Genomic DNA, 18,087 nt, shown 5'->3' on the forward strand with positions numbered 1-18,087 from the left:
TAAATTAGTTGACTACATATAACACTGCAAACACTGTTATGTTAAAAACTAAATTTTTGTGTTTCAGCGGAGGCATACCTTCAAACAGAATAACGACTGAGTTCTCCAAATGGGCGAGTGATGGTAAGAAGACAAATAGGAAATTTACATTTGCCTTTTGACACTGGTCTAATTGTGATTTAGAAATGAATACCATTCATGGCTTTTTGTGTGTTGACAGAGATGCCTTCAACGAGCAATGGTGAGAGCTGCAAAATGGACCCAAGCACTCCGTCATCGTCCACGCCTTCTGCCGCCTGCGTCCCACGCACCTGTAAAAACAGCGAGATTGAAAAGTACGTTTTTGGTCTTCTTTCTTTTTCCGTCTTTTGATGTTGTAAATCTATAAATTTTTCGTTGGACAGACGTCTTACTTCACCATACCTCCCTAGTCCTCAGATAAGGGTTGTTAAAAGTATGTATGACTGCCAGTTGAGCTTAAGTAGACAAAATGGAAAATCGCTACACCTGTTTCTCAGACAATCCCATGTGCATACATAGACTCACCAAGGCACACAGCAAGCAGCCAGTGACATGACCCTGTCCATTAGAACAGTGGTCCCCAACCTTTTTTCCACCACGGACCGGTTCACAACCTTTGCGGACCTTTGTGGGAGGGGCTTGGGGGGGGGGGGTGCTTGGCTGTTCGGTTCCCCTCATTCATTATTCACAGACATACACCAATGGAATGTAAGAATCATTGACTATGTTTACATGCAGTCAATATTCGGGTTATGGTCAAAATTCCGGTTTCTGAAACATTTGGGATAACCCGTTAACATGCGTGAGCGGACAAAGTTAATCCCATAAACCTGGTCGTTGTGCTCAATTAGACTACCCCGTTGGAAAGTGCAACGCATGGACAATGTCATTATGCAAATGGACATAACTTTCTACAGTCAGTCAAAGACATTACATTCATGTCATTCACCACGTTAAATAGAGTAGTCGATGGTACTCAGTACTCCTCGTTACTAAAGTGTGGTTCTTTGCTGTGTCATGCTTGTTTACATGTATCTATGTGTGTATAGATAGATAGTTTTACCTCATAAAGACACATTTTAATGGTAAATGGACTGCATTTATATAGCGCTTTAACTACACCATATGGTGCCCCAAGCGCTTTACAATTAAGCCTCACATTCACCCATTCACACACACACTCGTACACCAGTGGTCGACTGCTGCCATGCAGGCCGCTGCCAGGTCCACTGGGAACAAATCGGGATTCGGTGTCTTGCTCAAGGATACTTTGACATGGTCACCACTGGTGAGGATCAAACCCACAACCTCACGGATGGGAGACGACCCCTCAACCACTGAGCCACGCCGCCCCTTTTAACGCAAAAACGCTGCGAAGTCGATGTATTCGAGTGAGGCACGTTCACGAGTAGGACGGCGCCGCGCATACAAATCATTCCTGTACTCCAAAGACCAAGATTACTTGTGAATAGAGCATGTGCAAAGCAAAACCAATGCACTGTTCAATCGACGTACTCCAATTGCGTTTATATGAACACGAATTAGGGTTATTAAAGGTGTAACACAGGGGTCATATTCCGGTTTTCAACCCCCCCAAATAAGAGCATGTGAAGTGACATGGCCTTTCAAAACCGGAATATCGCCACTATTATTGACTGCATGTCAATTAATAGTTGGTTTTTGTCAGAATTGCCCCTCTTAAGCTTCTCTGTTATAAGAGATGACTCTTTAAAAATAAATTTGATTTCAAAATGTGTATATTTTGGGGCAAAATGTGGCTATGTATTGCAACATGATGTGCTAGTTATGTTGCAAATAGCTGAAGTAGAACATGCTTTAATCTCAGTATCAGTTTAAAGGAGTTAAAGTAGGTGCTGACTTATTGCATTCAGATGGCTGGCTCCAACCTTTCCCTGCCTCACTAGTTTCTATAAATGCATGTCTTTCCGGGGCTCCTGTGTCCCTCCATCCCTAAATGAAAATGAGATTTGTCTCCTTTGGTTACGCTGATATGTGTGTGTGGCTTTTCACATGGCAGCTCTCCCCTCGTTCCATCTCTCTCTCTCTTTCTCTCTCTCTCTCTCTCTCTCTCTGATCCCAGATGGGTAATGATCTGTTTGCCTCCCGTGGGCATCCGTGTTCCCCTGCTCATTTCCCCAGCAAGATAAATGAGCTCTCAGGCCCACACACGTACACACAGACACATGTACAGAGTCCCTTAGATGCCCTTTGCCCTCAAAGATAAATGGCCCTTCTAATGCCGCCAGTGTGATTGCTGCCAAATTTTGGGGCTTCAGCTGGAAAAATGCAGAAAGATTTCCATGTGGTTTCTACAATTAAAGGAATCGGAATGTATTAAATGTATATCTTGGATGTATGTCCATGTTTTTGAATGTTTGCTATAGAGTTTATTATCTCATTTTTAAGATGAGAGAGGCTGAAATCAAGTAAGATTGTAGAGTGAATGGCCGAAAGGTCCTCAAGCAATCAAATGGGGCCTAAATACACAGCACAGTACATTAAATAGTAACAGTAAATTTGAAACCGTAATACTAACCTTTTGAGATATTACAAGCCATATGTAAGCCATTTCATCCCTACTGAAAACCTCATGCAAATTATGAATAATAATAGTATTAAATCAGATTTAAGAACAAAACTAGACTTGGTCTTTGTCCAACTTGGTGAAAGTGATAAAAACTCTTGCTCACTTTTGTCTGTTTCCTGGCGTTATACAAGAAACGATGGAACCCCCTTACAAATGTTTTGTTAACAACTAACATTTAAAGGAATTTAATGGCTCACTTAAGAGAAAGCCAAATGTTTGCGCTGTGGACAGACTTATCCGGCTCACTGTGACCACTAATGCTTTTTAAGTTAGAAGGCTAATTAAGGCTAATGGGCTAAATGGTCTTTTACAAGCTCAGGACAAATAAGAGTAAAGAAGGCATGGGTTTGTGAGTAAGGCTTTTGAGTCTTAACTGAGATTATTTTAGGCAGTGGATGTTAGTTATGCAGCAGCAAACGTATATCTCGTGATGTGATTGCTGAAAGATAACAAGGCTTTCAAGCTTTAACAGATGTATACAACAAAGGGAACGTTGGTAAACATGAGTAGATGAGATGTTGAAGTTTTAAATTTGTTGGGAGATTGCGTCAGACTTCCGTTATAATGATGGATGTTTCACTGTGAATTGGTTATTGTAATGCTCTCACTTGTGTCAGTTTAAGACATATCGTAGCATTGGTTCACTGCTTTATTTAATAATCATCCTAGTGAGGATAAGCAGTTCGGAAAATGGATGGATTGGTGAATGCATCATGATGAATATAAAGATCTGGAGGAGGGGGGGGGGGGTTCCCCACCTCAATGTATATAGTCACAATGGTGTTGAATGTTGATAGTTGGTTTATGTCTTGTTAACAAGTTAACATCTTTTTTTCCTGTCTTGTCTTTTTCCCTTCTCAGAGTAACAGAGGATGAGTCCACAGCTACCACCATGGAGGCTTTGAAGGCTCGAATCAGAGAGCTGGAGAAGCAGATACTGAGAGGAGACAGATACAAGTGTCTCATCTGTATGGTGAGTATAGAGTATAGATGGAAATTGCTCAAGAATGGTGCCATACGGCCTTTTTTTTGATGGGTCATCATTTAGTTTGTGTGTACTTGGGTGTTGTACAATGAATAAGAAAGGAAATAACTAGAAGAACTAGCAATTCGTCAGGTCCTCTTACTAGGGCTGGGCAAATTTGCCTAAAAATAAAATCTCTGATTTTTTTAAACAAATTCGATTTATAATTTTTGCCCTCCAATTTTATGTTATTATTATTATTATTATTTTTTTATTATTTTTTTACATAAACCAAGAACTGGAAAAGTTTTGCTTTTATTGTATCAGTTAACAAAAGTAACCATATTTTTAAAACCTCTACCTTGAATCAAATACTTCTGGAAATGTAAATATATGTTGATGAAGTAGAAAAGTAAAACTTTTTTTGTCAGCTTTGTTTTAAAAGCTAAACAGTGCTACTTGTGTCTTTCAATATGACACAAATAAACATCACATTTTGGCTTTAATGTAGGAACCGAGGTCTGAGCTTGTCAATCCCCTCCAACTGTCTCCTGATTTTACAAGTACTGTTATGTAAATTGAGGTGGCTGTTTTGCCATGACTGGCAAATTTCCTTTTAGCGGTATTTGATTGGCCAGTCCCCGGTGTAAGAAAGTCTTGGCCTGCCGTAAATCGGCTATTTTACCGTGATTAGTCCGCTTCATTAAGTTCACCCAGCAGCCCACTATACTACATTTCATCAGGATTTTATGCCGCAGAGGCTGATAAGTGTCACGGACACAGCGAGTGAAAGTAAGCTTGTCTTTCATACTGCTTGCAAGGCGAGTCCGTCTTGACGGGATAGCGTACATGTTGCGACCACGGAGCGACACATTTGGGGGGAACCCCATGAATGTTATAATTTTTTTAATCGTTCACAACAAAACACTCGGAATTAATTTAAAAAATCAATTTATCGCCCAGCCCTACCTCTTACTGTCTTTGTGACCCGGAACTGACAACTTAAGATTGTTGATAAGTTTCTCAATGATTGAGCAGTTTGAAATATGAAGTAACAAAACACAACTATGAACGTTTCCCATTCATATTTTTCACTCAATGTGCATATATCTAATTTTGTGATAATTGTTTTTCAATTATTTGGCTGCATTGATGTTGTGGGGTTTTGTGTGTTGTCATGACTGCATGGCTTTGCAAGTCACTTTAGTGTATAGAGTCAGACATGTCCTTAGGGTAGTAGCATGACAAGATCTGTCGATAAGCAAAGTCTGGTTGGAAAGGCCACTTTAACTTGAATACAGCAGCAGCAATTTTCTATATCAGGTGATGCCATTCCGGAGAAACTGAGCTTTTTGTGGAAATGCTTTTATATTATTTTGCTTATTGATAATGTCTGGTCAGAAAATCACCTTAGTAAAAGAGTATACATTCATCATTTTTCAACATATCTGTACAAGAGACATTAACATACGCTTTGACCATGCGGAATTCAATTTTGAACTTATTTCTTATGATAATAGTTATTTGAAAGCCTATCAGCATACATTGACAAAAAAAGGGAAAATAATGAAGCTAAGCTACTCACATTTTGACATAGTGTCTTAACCCATAATGTGATTTAATTTTTTTTATAACATTTTAATTCATCAATTTACCTTTTTCAACCCCAAACAATTACTGAATAAGCTGGGATATAAAAGCATTATGCATTGTTGAATGGCAAATGGGGGTTGAAAAATATTGGGGGAAATAATCTTCAAAGTTTTACTTCTAAAACTCACATATTGCACCTCAAATAAAACAGTAAAAGGCAAAAATGCAAATAGGTGGCAAAATGCAGAGCTGCCAAAGGTAAAGTTATCACTGAATGCTAACTCATTAAACCCAAAACACATCTTGATTGTACTGATTTTATTTTTTTTTAAATCAGTTTTCCCTCCAATCACCTCTGTGTGGTTCCCGGGAGGTGGGGAGCACGGCATAACCGATCAGGGAAGAGAATCACATTCATGTGTGAGCCTGTCGAACTGAACCATACGTACATATTAATAAGTAAATGGAATGCTTTTTATATAGCACTTTTAACTGCATCATATGGTGCCCAAAGCGCTTTACAATTGAAGCCTCTCATTCACCCATTCACGCACAAACTCGTACACCAGTGGTCGTGACCATGTCTAAGTGTCCTTGAGCCAAGACACTGATTCCCGATTTGCTCCCAGTGGACCTGGCAGCGCCTTGCATGGCAGCAGCGGACCACTAGTGTGTGAATATGTGTATGAATGGGTGAATGTGAGGCTTAATTGTAAATCGCTTTGGGCCCCATAGGGTGTAGTTAAAAGCGCTATGTAAAAAGCAGTCCATTCGCAGTTCGTTATAAAGCAAAATGTACAAAGTATAAATATTAAAAATGAAAAATTTTGTCCGAAACCAAAAATGAGAAATTCTTGGCCGAAAACCGAAACTAAATTATCATTTGCATTTATTATAATTAATTACAATTATAATATTATTATAAAATATTTAGGCCTATTTAGCACGGGCATTTTAATTAACAAAGCACAATATAAATTGAAATGCGTCCACATCAGAGACATGTTGGCGAATGGTACATTAAACACCAAACGCGGGGTGAGCAATTGAACATTTTCTGGCGGTGCAATTGCACTTTATAGTCAGTACTTCGCACCGGCGGGCACGGATGCGTGCGGTGCCGTGCGGATGACGCATTTGTAGGCTATTTGGAGCGGGACACGGTGCTGCGCACATAAAATTGGCACATTCACATATTAGCCAACGTTTAAAAAACAAATACATTTCTTCGCACCAGCCAATCGGCTTTGGGAACGGACTGCAAAGTCACACACTGCGTCTTGTACAGATCTGTAGTCACCCGGAGATAGTGGTAAGTGTTTACTTCTTTAAAACTGTTGATAGCAATAGTGGTAACATTAGCTAAAGTATTTAGCACAGCCACCTGAATGCAAGTGAAAAAGTGGAAGCGCTCGAGGGGCTCTCATCAAAGCAAGGCAGCAAGGCGGACACTCACTCCCGTGTTTGTTGTTTAATTCAAACAGACGCTTGCAGGTTTTTTTTGTTTTTTTTGCTTGCGTCACCACAACATCCTCTTTCGGCCATATTCTTTCGGCTTGAATTTTATTTCGGCCAAATGCCGAAAATTTTCGGTGGCCGAATATTCGGTGCATTACTAAAAAATACAGTTTATCCGAATACACTATTATTCTGTAGAATTTTTGGTAGGATGCTCGAATATTAAAATATTCTATACCTGCAGCCCTACATTCAACCTCCCCCGTTATATTGTTATATTTTTACTGTATAAAACCCATGCTTCGTGTCCCTGGGATAAAACCTTTAGGGACAGTGTGTGAAAGTACGCCACCATGTTTGTAAAGTCTTGATTCTTATGTGAATCGATTATTTTATTTTTACACCCTTACTATGTAACATAGAGATTAGTAGACGTATGATTATTAAAAATAATTCTACATTTATGTGATAGAAATTGTTTTGGGGTTTTTTGCATTATTGAAATTAACGAGGTTTTTTCAAAATTAATACGTTATTAGTTCACCACAAGATGGCACTAACTATGACACACTGTTGCTTTAAAAAAAATGTTGCTCAAGATTACTAAATTGCTGCTCAAATTGTTAAGCAAAATTTGTACTTGAAGAAAACAAGTTCACTTGAGTCTTGTTGCAGAATATTACCATTTACCGTGCAGTAGAAACTCTCCAGCATGTAATCACTGAATTATTGCGGTCAGCATACATCAATACTTACAGAATTGGATGATTCCCATCTTTAAGAGGTTGATGAAATTGCGCTGTCAGGTAAAAAGAGTTAGCCTCACAGATCAATATTAAATGCTACATGCTCATCTATGGCAGTGTCATATACATATTGGCAATTCTTTTGATCAGTGGATGCAGGACGTCATCTGACTGTATCACCTACCGCAGCCCTCCATTATTTATTTATATTTTAAATAGTGATTGTGTACCCCTATTTGTGTCTTGTACACATTTTGTCATCCTTCATGTGTCGGGACAGTGCAGAGGCAGCATCGTGCGTGTGCGTGCATGGATAATTACAGACGCCTGCACTCCCTAAAGGTCGCTCGGTGCCCCAGATGATAATTGATCACTCACTGTGCTGTGGACACATGCCTCAGCTCTTCTTATCTGTCACTGTCTTTCATTACGAACATGGATTTTGCTGCGCATAAAAACAAATGCAGTGGATATAAAAAAGTCTGTTCAAAAGACAGGTATATATCTTATGTGTTTTAGAAAATGAGACCATGATGAATCATTTCAGAACTTACAATAAATGTGACGTATGTATAACCTATACAGCTCAATTGAGAGAGAAAAATCTCTTCGAGGGGAAGTATAAATGACATCACTTGTATGGAACTCTCAAGAGCAGAGGCTCGTCATTTATAGGGCAGCATGGCTTAGTGGTCATCTCCCATCCGTGGGGTTGTGGGTTCGATCCTCACCCCTGGTGACTATGCCAAAGGGTCCTTGAGCAAGACACTGAACCCCGATTTTCTCCCAGTGGACCTGGCAGTGCCTTGCATGGGAGCAGCCGACCACTGATGAGTGAATGTGAGACTTCAGTTGTAAAGCACTATGGGCACTACATGGTGTAGTTGAAGCACTATATAAAAAGCAGCTCATTTACCGTTTTATGTATTGTTGCTACTTTGGATCAAATGAGAGATTGGGAACATTGTGACGTTTCTCTTAAATTTTTATTTAAAATGGAATTAAAAAGTCCTGGCTTTAACTCAATTTCAGCTGTAGGATTTCTTCTAAAACTGTATGTCTCCAAAATTGGTAACGATGAAAAGAAAACTTGAAATCATTTGTCTTGGTCTTCTTCTTTTTTTGCATTAAAAAAACAACAACACTTATATCTACTGTATGTGAGCAACACCATGAAACAGATCCATCACTGCCATTACCTTTTACATACACATTTACAAGTTTTGTGGAAGTTCTGTTCTCAAACAAATCAGTTTATGAACAACATTTTGGGACAAATATTAGTTAAGTTCACAAACTATGCTCCAGACTGCGTACAGTCACAGCAACCATGTTGTAATTGATCACATCATGAACAGCATTCACTCCATGCGTCACATGTATAACTTTTTTTTTCTCCCTGTTCTCAAGTAGCCCACAATTACTTTCAAGAAAAGTGGAAACACACTTCGTTTCCAGCAAGGTTGTCAAGTAGTCAAATGTTAACAAGAAAAAATCAGCTTTGTGTTTCATGATTGAAACCAAAGACAGGCAAAAAGATGTTACTCCTCCAAGAAAAGTGGAAGTAATTGTGCTATTAGGAAGCCCCATGGAAGTTTTGTGGTTCCGGTGGGGTCCAGTGAGCTCTCGTTTGTTTTTCTTTTTTCTTTTGCTGCAGCACGAAAAGGGCAGTTAGCACATCTGCCTCAGTTCTAAAGTTGGAGGGCGCTTGCATGTTTTCATTCATTTGAATGGGAAAACATTCTTTAGTTCGAAACTAATTTTACCACGGTTCCATTGTAGAGCAAAACATTTCCACAGCGACGTAAGAAGTGGTCAAAGGAACTATTTTTAAGGATGTGTGCACTTTTAAATATTTGTTTTGTCCTCACTGGCTGGCTCTCACTGGTACACATGCTCTCATCTGTATGAGACTTTGGTGTTTTGTATCCATAGTGCACTGTGCGTGTATGCGAGTGCAATCACGACAAGCCGCCTCTATGCTGCTACGTTTCGCCCCCTTTCCTCCCCCAACACCCCCATCCCTCCCTTCCGCAGAGGAAGCCCGCTATCCAGTCAGGTGTGGAAATCAAGAGACTAAGGGCATGGCCAGGGCCCCGCCCTTTGGCCAGTGAGGTCAGAGAGAGGCAGCCTAAGTCCCTCCCCCTTGGCTTGTACTACCTGTATAGGGGCCTTGTGATTGGTGGCTACGGCAGCAGCATAAAGAGGCTCCTCCCACAGCCTCTACGGAGGGTAAGGCACTCCCGCCCTCTCTTGACCACCTCCTCCCTCATTTCTCCGTCCTTTTTGAGAGGAAAACAAACAAGCACCAATAAGATTGGACTCATTCATGGCTTTCTCCCTCATCTTCTCCTCGAGCCTGCTTCCCCTTCGTCGCTGCTTGTTGCCTGCCTGACATTGTCTGTGCGTGTGTGTGCATAAACGACATGCAGGTCGCTGCTCAAACACCTCCCCTCCATGCTGCCTTGCTCAGTGGTTCTGTGGCTGCCGGTACTGTCACGTCATGGTCAGTGGTGTGATGCACCTAATTGGTCAGGGTTGGTCTTTGTCGTACAGTGCTGTTCTGTTTGTTTGTTTTTGTTTACCGAGATGCCTGACATGATGGTGTCAACGAATGTGGAGTCAACCTTCTTGTCTCTGTCTCTGCAGGACTCCTACACGATGCCACTCACCTCCATACAGTGCTGGCATGTCCACTGTGAAGAATGCTGGCTCAGGACTCTGGTACGTACCACGTGTGCACACGTTGTCATCAATCAATTCATTTTTGTCTAGCATCCTTCCGCCCATGTGTAAAAAAAAAAAAACTGTCTAAAAAGATGACTGACTGACTGACTGACTGACAATTTATGTTCGTTTCTGCTGTTTCAGCACACTGATGGAGACAATAGTGTGCTACTTGAGCCACGACAAATCAAAATGCATCCTCCGGTCAAATAATTTGAAAATGACAGCGTCGTGCAAGGTTGTCAAGTAGTCAAATGTTAAGAAGAAAAATCAGCCGCATGTTTCATGATTGAAACCAAAGACAGGCAAAAAGATGTTACTCCTCATTTAATCAGTGAGATGACGTAATGTCTGCTGGCGCTTAACCGTTTTTGAAATTGAAAGCTATTACATCATAATGTATAATATTTTCCTACACATTAGCATGTGTGATGTTACTGGCCCAAGATTGGTGAACTTTTAATTTTTATAGATTTTTTTTTTTATCACTATCATTCTATATGACAGGTTGAGTGATTACGAAGTGCAGTCCACGTTTACATATCATATTTCATGAAACATGAAGTGATATGTAGGATGAAGTAAAGCCACAGATCTGTTGCATAAGTGTGTGTTTTCCTGATTTGCTTTATTGTATATATGATATTTTTACACCACACGTGTTGCAGAATTATTTTGGTTATGGTGAATTATGAATTATGGTGAATGCTTATAAGACTTCACATCAAAGTATTTAGTATGTTAGATAAACGGTCTTTCAAATCAAAATGTGCTTCATTTCCCTTCATCATAGTATCTTATAATGCAAAATAAGTCAGAATTGCAAATCATATCGCAATCGCAATCGCAACTATGAGAAGGGGGTACGGAAGAGGATTAGGGCCAGTGAAGAGAAAAAAAAAGCTTGGCAGGATTCTCACTTTATTCTTAGGATTCTCACTTTAAAGTCAGAATCTGCGAATAAAGTTAGAATTGTCACTTAAAAGTGAGAATTGTGACAGTTCTCACTTTTTTTCCTCAATTTTATTTCAAACATGTATATAAAAAAACACTGGTTATAAAAGTACATGTGTAAAGACAAAATATACAAAACACAAAATATACAAAACAAAACAAACACAACATTCAAGCAACGAAACTACATAAGAAAGTTCCACAGTGTTTCACCCCCAGTCATGAGCTATAGATTTACACATACATGTTCGAAAAGGAGTAGGAAGAAGTATAAACTTATCAGGTCCTACCCCTTTTAACATACATTACACAATAAATAGTAGGTATGTATAGTAAACTAAAAAACTTAGTATACAGCTAATATACCTTGATTATTAAGAACAAAGATTATTATAGTAATTATTAATAGTGAACACATTGAACAGTGTACCTTATATATTGTCATACTTTTACATGTACATATTATTTTTTTCTTATCAATAGCAACAATACTAATAATAATACAATAATAATAATAACATCAACCAATATTTATTTTCATTAAAAAGCACTTCTTCCCTATACTTTTCAAAAATGTTGATTTTATATTCCCTTTTGAACTGGTCTATGTTTGGACATTGTTGTAAATCAGTACTCAACCTGTTCCAAATTTTCACTCCACATACACATGTACAAAAACTCTTCAGTGTTGTTCTTAAATACTTTGTCTTTAAGTTATGAATTTCCCTCAAACCATACCCTCTCTCTCTCTGAAAACATATTTTCAATATTGCCCAGCAGTAAATTATGTCTATCTTTATACACCAATTGTACAGTATTGAATTCCACAAGATCAATTTTTTTTTTTTACAGTTTTAGATTGTAAAAACAGTGTATTGGTGTGGTGGACATTACATACATTATGGACTGCTCTTATAGCTCTTTTTTTGCAACAAAAACAGGTTGTAAAGATGTCTTGTAAGTGTTTCCCCAAACCTCTGAACAATAATTTAAATATGATAATACTAGAGAGCAGTACAGAATGTAACGATTTCTGGTTGAGAAAATATTTGACTTTTGCCAGAATGGAGATGCTTTTAGAAAGTTTGGATCCAATATATTTGATATGTGGTTTCCAGCAGATTTTATTATCAATAAATTATATTATTATTAACTACCCCTGGGAATTTAATCTCATTTACTCTTTCTATATCTACACCTTCATTTTGCAATCTTACACAGTTCCTTATTTTAACATTACCAAAAACAACACATTTTGTCTTGTTTAAATTGATTGATAACTTGTTTTTATAAAGCCATGTTTTTACTTTCTTAAATTCTGAGGTAATTGTATCCAAAATAAACTGCATTTTCTCACCAGAAACTAAAATTGTTGTGTCATCTGCAAATAACACAAACTTAAAAAAATGAGATACGTTGCACAAATCATTAATAAACAATATAAACCGTTTTGGCCCCAACAATGACCCCTGAGGGACACCACATATTATGTCCAAACATTTAAATTATTTAAATTCCGCCAACTCTACACACTATTGTCTTTCTTGTAAATAACTTCTGAGTCAGAATTCTGAGAATAAAGTGAGAATTCTCACTTTAAAGTCAGAATTAAGTGAGAATTCTGAGAATAAAGTGAAGAATCCTGCCAAACTTGTTTTTCCTGTCTTCACTGGCCCTAATCATTTTACGTAGGGGGGGTTTGGGATCACAATTAGATTATTTTCAGAAACTGTTCAACCCTAGCACTGCAATTGGGCCTCCTATTTCAAAAAAAATTTGAATTTCATGTTATTGCGTAGTTCTATACTATTGGTCAGTCCACACGTGTGTGCTATTTTTCCAAATTACTGAGCAGTCTAGTGTGTTAAAAAACTGCTTGTTGACCATGTAATGTTAATGATTGATCAAACGTGCTGTTTTTTGGGTCTCCTGAAAAGTGTCGATTTTTGAGGTACAAGGACTCCGCCTAACTCGAGCGATATGTACTTGATGCGACTGCAGTCTGGAGAGTCACTCATGTTGTGCTTATCTGACATACAGTGTACGTTATCCAAAGGTTAACGTCACAAAACTGCAAACAAGTCAGTTGCAAAAAGAAGATGCCATACAACTGATAAATACGAGATATAGGGGGAACCCGTCACATCAAGCATATACCAACACACACTAACCATTTTTGCCTAGTTTAGTATGCGCGCGATAGCCTTTAGTTGAGTATAATTTTTTGCCGTTAATGGGACCCAGAGAGAGATTTTTCTGCTTGGCAGATACACGGTATACAGTACTCATTGCATCCCCTGATTTAATTTCCTTGACCTCCCTTTTTCCGGTGACATTTGTTTTTGTCCTTGTCACCGCTTCACTTTATCTCCTCGTCTGGTTCACCAACAGGTGATAGTGTTGACCGATGCAGGAAAACACATGTTTTCAACCTCTACTGTCATGTTGATCCCTCACGGCAAACGGGAAAATGTGCATTGGAGAATTTTTGAACACGTCAATCAGATGGCATTATTGTCCTGCTTTAGCTTATGTCACATGGAAGTAATGATACACTGTTTGATTTTAACCGGCAATGTGTCTCGGTCCACCCTTTTAGGTACTCTACCAATGCATTTGGTAAAGATGCCTATAGTAATAAAACTGACTTAACGTGCCACAATATACAATATATTACCATGGAAACTCTTATCTAGGTGTCGACTTCTTATGAGGTTTTTGTTGTTTAAAATCTGCAGTCTGCTTACGTTTCCTCATTTGATTTTCAGAGACATTTAGAGGATGTAAATAACTCTGAGGCCTATTGTTTCCATCTGCCTTATACCTGTACATTTTGTGAGCGTTCGCCCGTGCGTGCTGCCACCACCGGTCTAGTACTGAATGGAACATTAAACTTCTAGCCTGGAGACAGCTATAAAAATGGGAGGGCTGTGCAGATCAAAGTAAATGCCGCAGAATCTAGTTAACGCAGTTAACGCCTGGCCAGCCCCTTCGCTGTTTTAATAAGCAAAGCAGCTGGGGCGCAGCATGACTGGCACACACTCTCCTCCCCTCCCCACACATACACACACTAAACATCTAAAAACTTTCACTGCCTGCTCTCCTAGGTAACATGGATAAGTTTGGTTTATTTATTTATTTAGACTATTTTACTCTATAGCAGTCAATTGCAGTAAGTGAAAAAGCTATTAAAAATATATATATAAATCAGAGGAAAGGTACATATTTCTCTCTTTTGCTTTCTTTCTTGATGATGCATGTGTGCGTACGCTCTTAGCTTGCGTGCTAACTCTAATGCTAAAGAGGCCTTTTAATTTTTAGAGTTAGAAAATCAATCTTGCACGTGTAGTAGCTGTTGCGGATGTATCGAAAACACACAGGTTATGAGTCTTAATAATTCTGGAGCACCCTTGTTGAATGGACAATTCCGGGCTTACGTCACAAGTCATAATGGCGGTCTTACTCGATGAAAGGAAGCTCTCCGCCTATTGAAAAGCATTGGTCTTTGCAATCGTTGTAATTTAGATTGTGAGGATTATTTGAATGCCCTTACAAACAGCCGAGAGGCACTTGTACATTATTACATCATTTAGTTCTTAGGTCATTTGAATACTTAGCACGTTAGCTAGCACGGAGCTGTGGTAGTTTGATCTCAGGTTGAGTTAGCCTGGCCTACCAATCTACATTCTTCTAAATATTCTATAAAAAGAATAGGACACTTGCAGCAATAATTTCAGTGATTTGAGAGATTGGAGTGATGTTTCGCCCGTATTTATGTAGTTAATCATTATGTTTGCCCTCCTGTTACTAAGAAAAACGGGTATATATCACTCCGAGGAGAGCGGAAGAGGCTTTACTCCATTTATATGGCTAATGATGCAAACTGTTTAATGCCTAAAATATGTAGAAAGCAACATAATTCATTTGATCACACTCAGAAAAGATTCTTACCACTTAGGAAGTGCTCACTACAAAGCACTGTGGTCTTGGTTAGCCTCCATTCCGAACCCTCTGGTTCCACTCTTTCACAGCTTTTACCATTTTCGCTGAAGTTCAGGGTCCATGGAATGATCATTTATTTTCCATCATGTTATGGGTGTAACAGCAACACTGTATGCTAGTCATAGGCAAAAGCAATGCAATACGTGTTTTAACCGAGTTAAGCATTGCAGAAATATCTGAAATGCTCAAACGTTCATAATTGTGCATATGAGACTGAATGGCACAACCCTAAGCCCTCTTTACTATCATTTTGCATATTATTCCAAATGAAGTGTGCACATACAATATGTCTTGCAGATGGCCAATCAAGCATCACTTCTGGTCATGGAAAAACGGTTGCTATGCATTCGTATGCACTTTGCATGTGTTGTTAATTGTGAAAGGGTGGAGTACAGCACAGGAGCTCCACCAATCTGCCTGTCTTTTGTATTCTCCCCTGCTGCTTTACTGCAGATGGCACAACATGAGTGCAGAGGGAATTAACCTTTTTCCACCTGTCGAGCTGGTAAACTGTAGAGACATGTAGTGTGATTATGCACTTAGACCATTGCCAACTTCTAACGTATTATCGGAGGCAGTTTAGATTAAGACCTAAGACTCCTTTATGCTGAAATCAATTGTTGACTGTCCGATACGCTGTCCTCACTACAGCTAAATGTGTGTCGTTGCTGTGAATTGGTCAACTGTTAAGCCTCTGATGGCAATTTACTGGTTAAGGTGATGTAAAAGTATTATTTGATAAGCTCATCTATTGAACAGTAGCAATCAAAAAGTTACTTTGTGACTATATTACAACAAATGTGCTGAAGGTGAACTTTATTTTTCCTGTTGTCCGCAGGGGAACAAGAAGTTGTGCCCTCAGTGCAACACCATCACCTCACCCGGGGACCTGCGGCGTGTATACTTGTAAAGAGCACACCTTCATGCGTCGGCCACCACCGTGGATTTCATTTGCGTTGTCATTTTGTTTCCCTGCCCAGCAGTTCTGTGGACCAGGTTGTTGGCGCCAAACCATCCAAAAAAGGAAATTAAGGAAGTTGAGCTGGCATAAATGAACAAATGGCATGAGCAGCGCTCACTGTCTGTTGCCGCCCTCACCCACCTTAAGGAGACAGGATGTTCCTCCACTTCATTGAGTCCTTGTAATTAAATATTGGATGCCGTCTACTGATGGACTGTTACTCAGTGGACATCCTGACATGTGACTCACCCATATTAGCCCTGCTGAGAACTTTAAGCTCAACTGGAGCTGGACATGTTAGCAAATTCTGAACCACTTGACCTCCAAGACTTAAACCGCGTGCCCTGGCGTCTTTTCCAGCATCCCAGTGGACTCTACTCATAACTTGATGAAGAAAAAAAAATGTTGTTGGTTTCCCTTATTGTATGCAGAGAAAGAGAGGCCTGTCCATGATGACAACTTAGCTTTCAGACCAATTATGAAGAATCTCCCAGGCATAACTGTGAGGTGGACTTTAGATAGCCCCCTTCCTCTTTTTTTCAAAAACATATACCCCCCCCCCCCCCCCATTCAAGATGCAGTCCAAGCACATGTGATTACTGTTGTGTATGTTTACAAAGTTAGAGTTTAAACAATATGGAGTACACACACAGAACACAATTTAAGTTATGTTTTTAGTCAGAAGAGTTTGGGGGGGAAATGGCTGGAATTAAAGAAGCCTTCTGTATTAAAAAAAAAAAAACATGGTTTGAAGATGTTCATTGTACAGGAAAAAAGTCAAACTACTCAAGTCTAGGTGGTCAAGATTTAGGTGTACTTCTGCAGTAATACCTAATTGAGTGTAGCGCTAAAAAAAAAAAAACGAACAAGACAAATGATCTTTTGTTTGGAGAGTTTCCTACTTCAAGACGTCATGCCAAGTAAGCAGGGCAATAGACTAAGCTGCTGCTTTTGCTCCAAATACTCTTTTCACTTGGGAATAGCTACAGATCTTTAAGTTTTAACTGAATGGAATGGTTCCCAACAAGTCATCTTCCTTCTCATTCTCATCCTGCTTTGCTGCAATGGTCAAAAAAAGGACAACCTGAGGGTCTCAAGACTTTTCTAGCTCAAAGAGGGGAAGCCTCGGGACAAGAGGAATGGCCCATGCTGAACCGGCAACAACCTGCAGCCTAACCCCGCCCATTATCCTCCGGCAGCAGCAGCCAAGGTGGTGGTGTGCTTTGTGTTTGTAAAACTGTATTCCGTGGCGTCTGTATTGTTGTTAAAAATGCGAAAAATAAAATAAAATGTTCTTAAGTAACATGAGTGGTCCTATTCACAAACCCTGGGTCGTCAAATATGGAGAAAAAAAACACTGTTTTGCTGTGACAAAACTGATAAATGCACCTGGGCCAAATTGGAATGAGCTGACTAATGAGCTCATCCAGTTTTTGTTCTTCCCCCTTGGCTTTCCTGTTGATTCAAACCTGCCCCAAAGATGACAAATTGCACAAGATGAATTATGTCACAATTATTTTGTGTCTTGTATATTCTTGGAAATGGTACGTCTTTCCCGTTTGTAAATTACATTTGACATTAATTAAATGATTGTACATCTCACTTTACCCATTTGGTTCTTTTGTCTGTTTCCCCTTGTTTTATAATGAACGTATGCTTCAGAGCCGGCACTTTCAATGTGACACGGTAGCTGATAATTCATAACAGATTTTTGCAGCAGCTCATTCCATCTTTACGCAAGGCAAGGCCGCTTTGTATTTCATATGTAAGGTAACAACTCACTGTGCGTCATATAATTAAAAGTACATTTTACAAACGACTTAAATACACTCATTAGGCCTGTGCGTGGAAAAGAAATGGAACAGCGTTGTTTTTACCATTGCTTCTTATTCATAAAAAGGTTTAGGCTTAATAAATGATAAATCTGTCTTGGCACAAAATAAAATGTACCGGCTGGTCGCTTTTTGTCTCACCCGTTTTTTTTTCTGGCTAAAATAGCTTGGTCCTTGTCATTTAAGAAGTTTCATCCTAGCAGGTATTGGTCTCATGTGTT

At 39.2% G+C, this 18,087-nt stretch overlaps 1 protein-coding gene across 7 annotated transcripts in view; it reads left to right on the top strand.

Annotated features, from left to right (window-relative positions):
* The window catches only part of rnf220a (ring finger protein 220a), a 160,946-nt gene extending 143,305 nt beyond the window's left edge, over positions 1-17,641 (top strand). For 4 of the 7 annotated variants that reach the window (XM_086095851.1, XM_086095833.1, XM_086095841.1 and 1 more), the window contains 5 exons: positions 68-123; positions 221-335; positions 3,491-3,602; positions 10,040-10,114; positions 15,912-17,641. In XM_086095851.1, the coding sequence (XP_085951977.1) occupies positions 68-123; positions 221-335; positions 3,491-3,602; positions 10,040-10,114; positions 15,912-15,983 (430 nt within the window). In that variant the 3' untranslated portion in view covers positions 15,984-17,641. Of the gene's footprint in view, positions 1-67; positions 124-220; positions 336-3,490; positions 3,603-9,427; positions 9,623-10,039; positions 10,115-15,911 lie in introns of all 7 variants that reach the window. The other 3 variants (XM_086095824.1, XM_086095815.1, XM_086095806.1) reach the window with 1 other exon arrangement.
* Positions 17,642-18,087: the final 446 nt, after the last annotated feature.

Source organism: Leptonotus elevatus, chromosome 1, assembly GCF_054856555.1.
Source record: "Leptonotus elevatus isolate MCC_2025b chromosome 1, RoL_Lele_1.0, whole genome shotgun sequence".
NCBI lineage: Eukaryota > Metazoa > Chordata > Actinopteri > Syngnathiformes > Syngnathidae > Leptonotus > Leptonotus elevatus.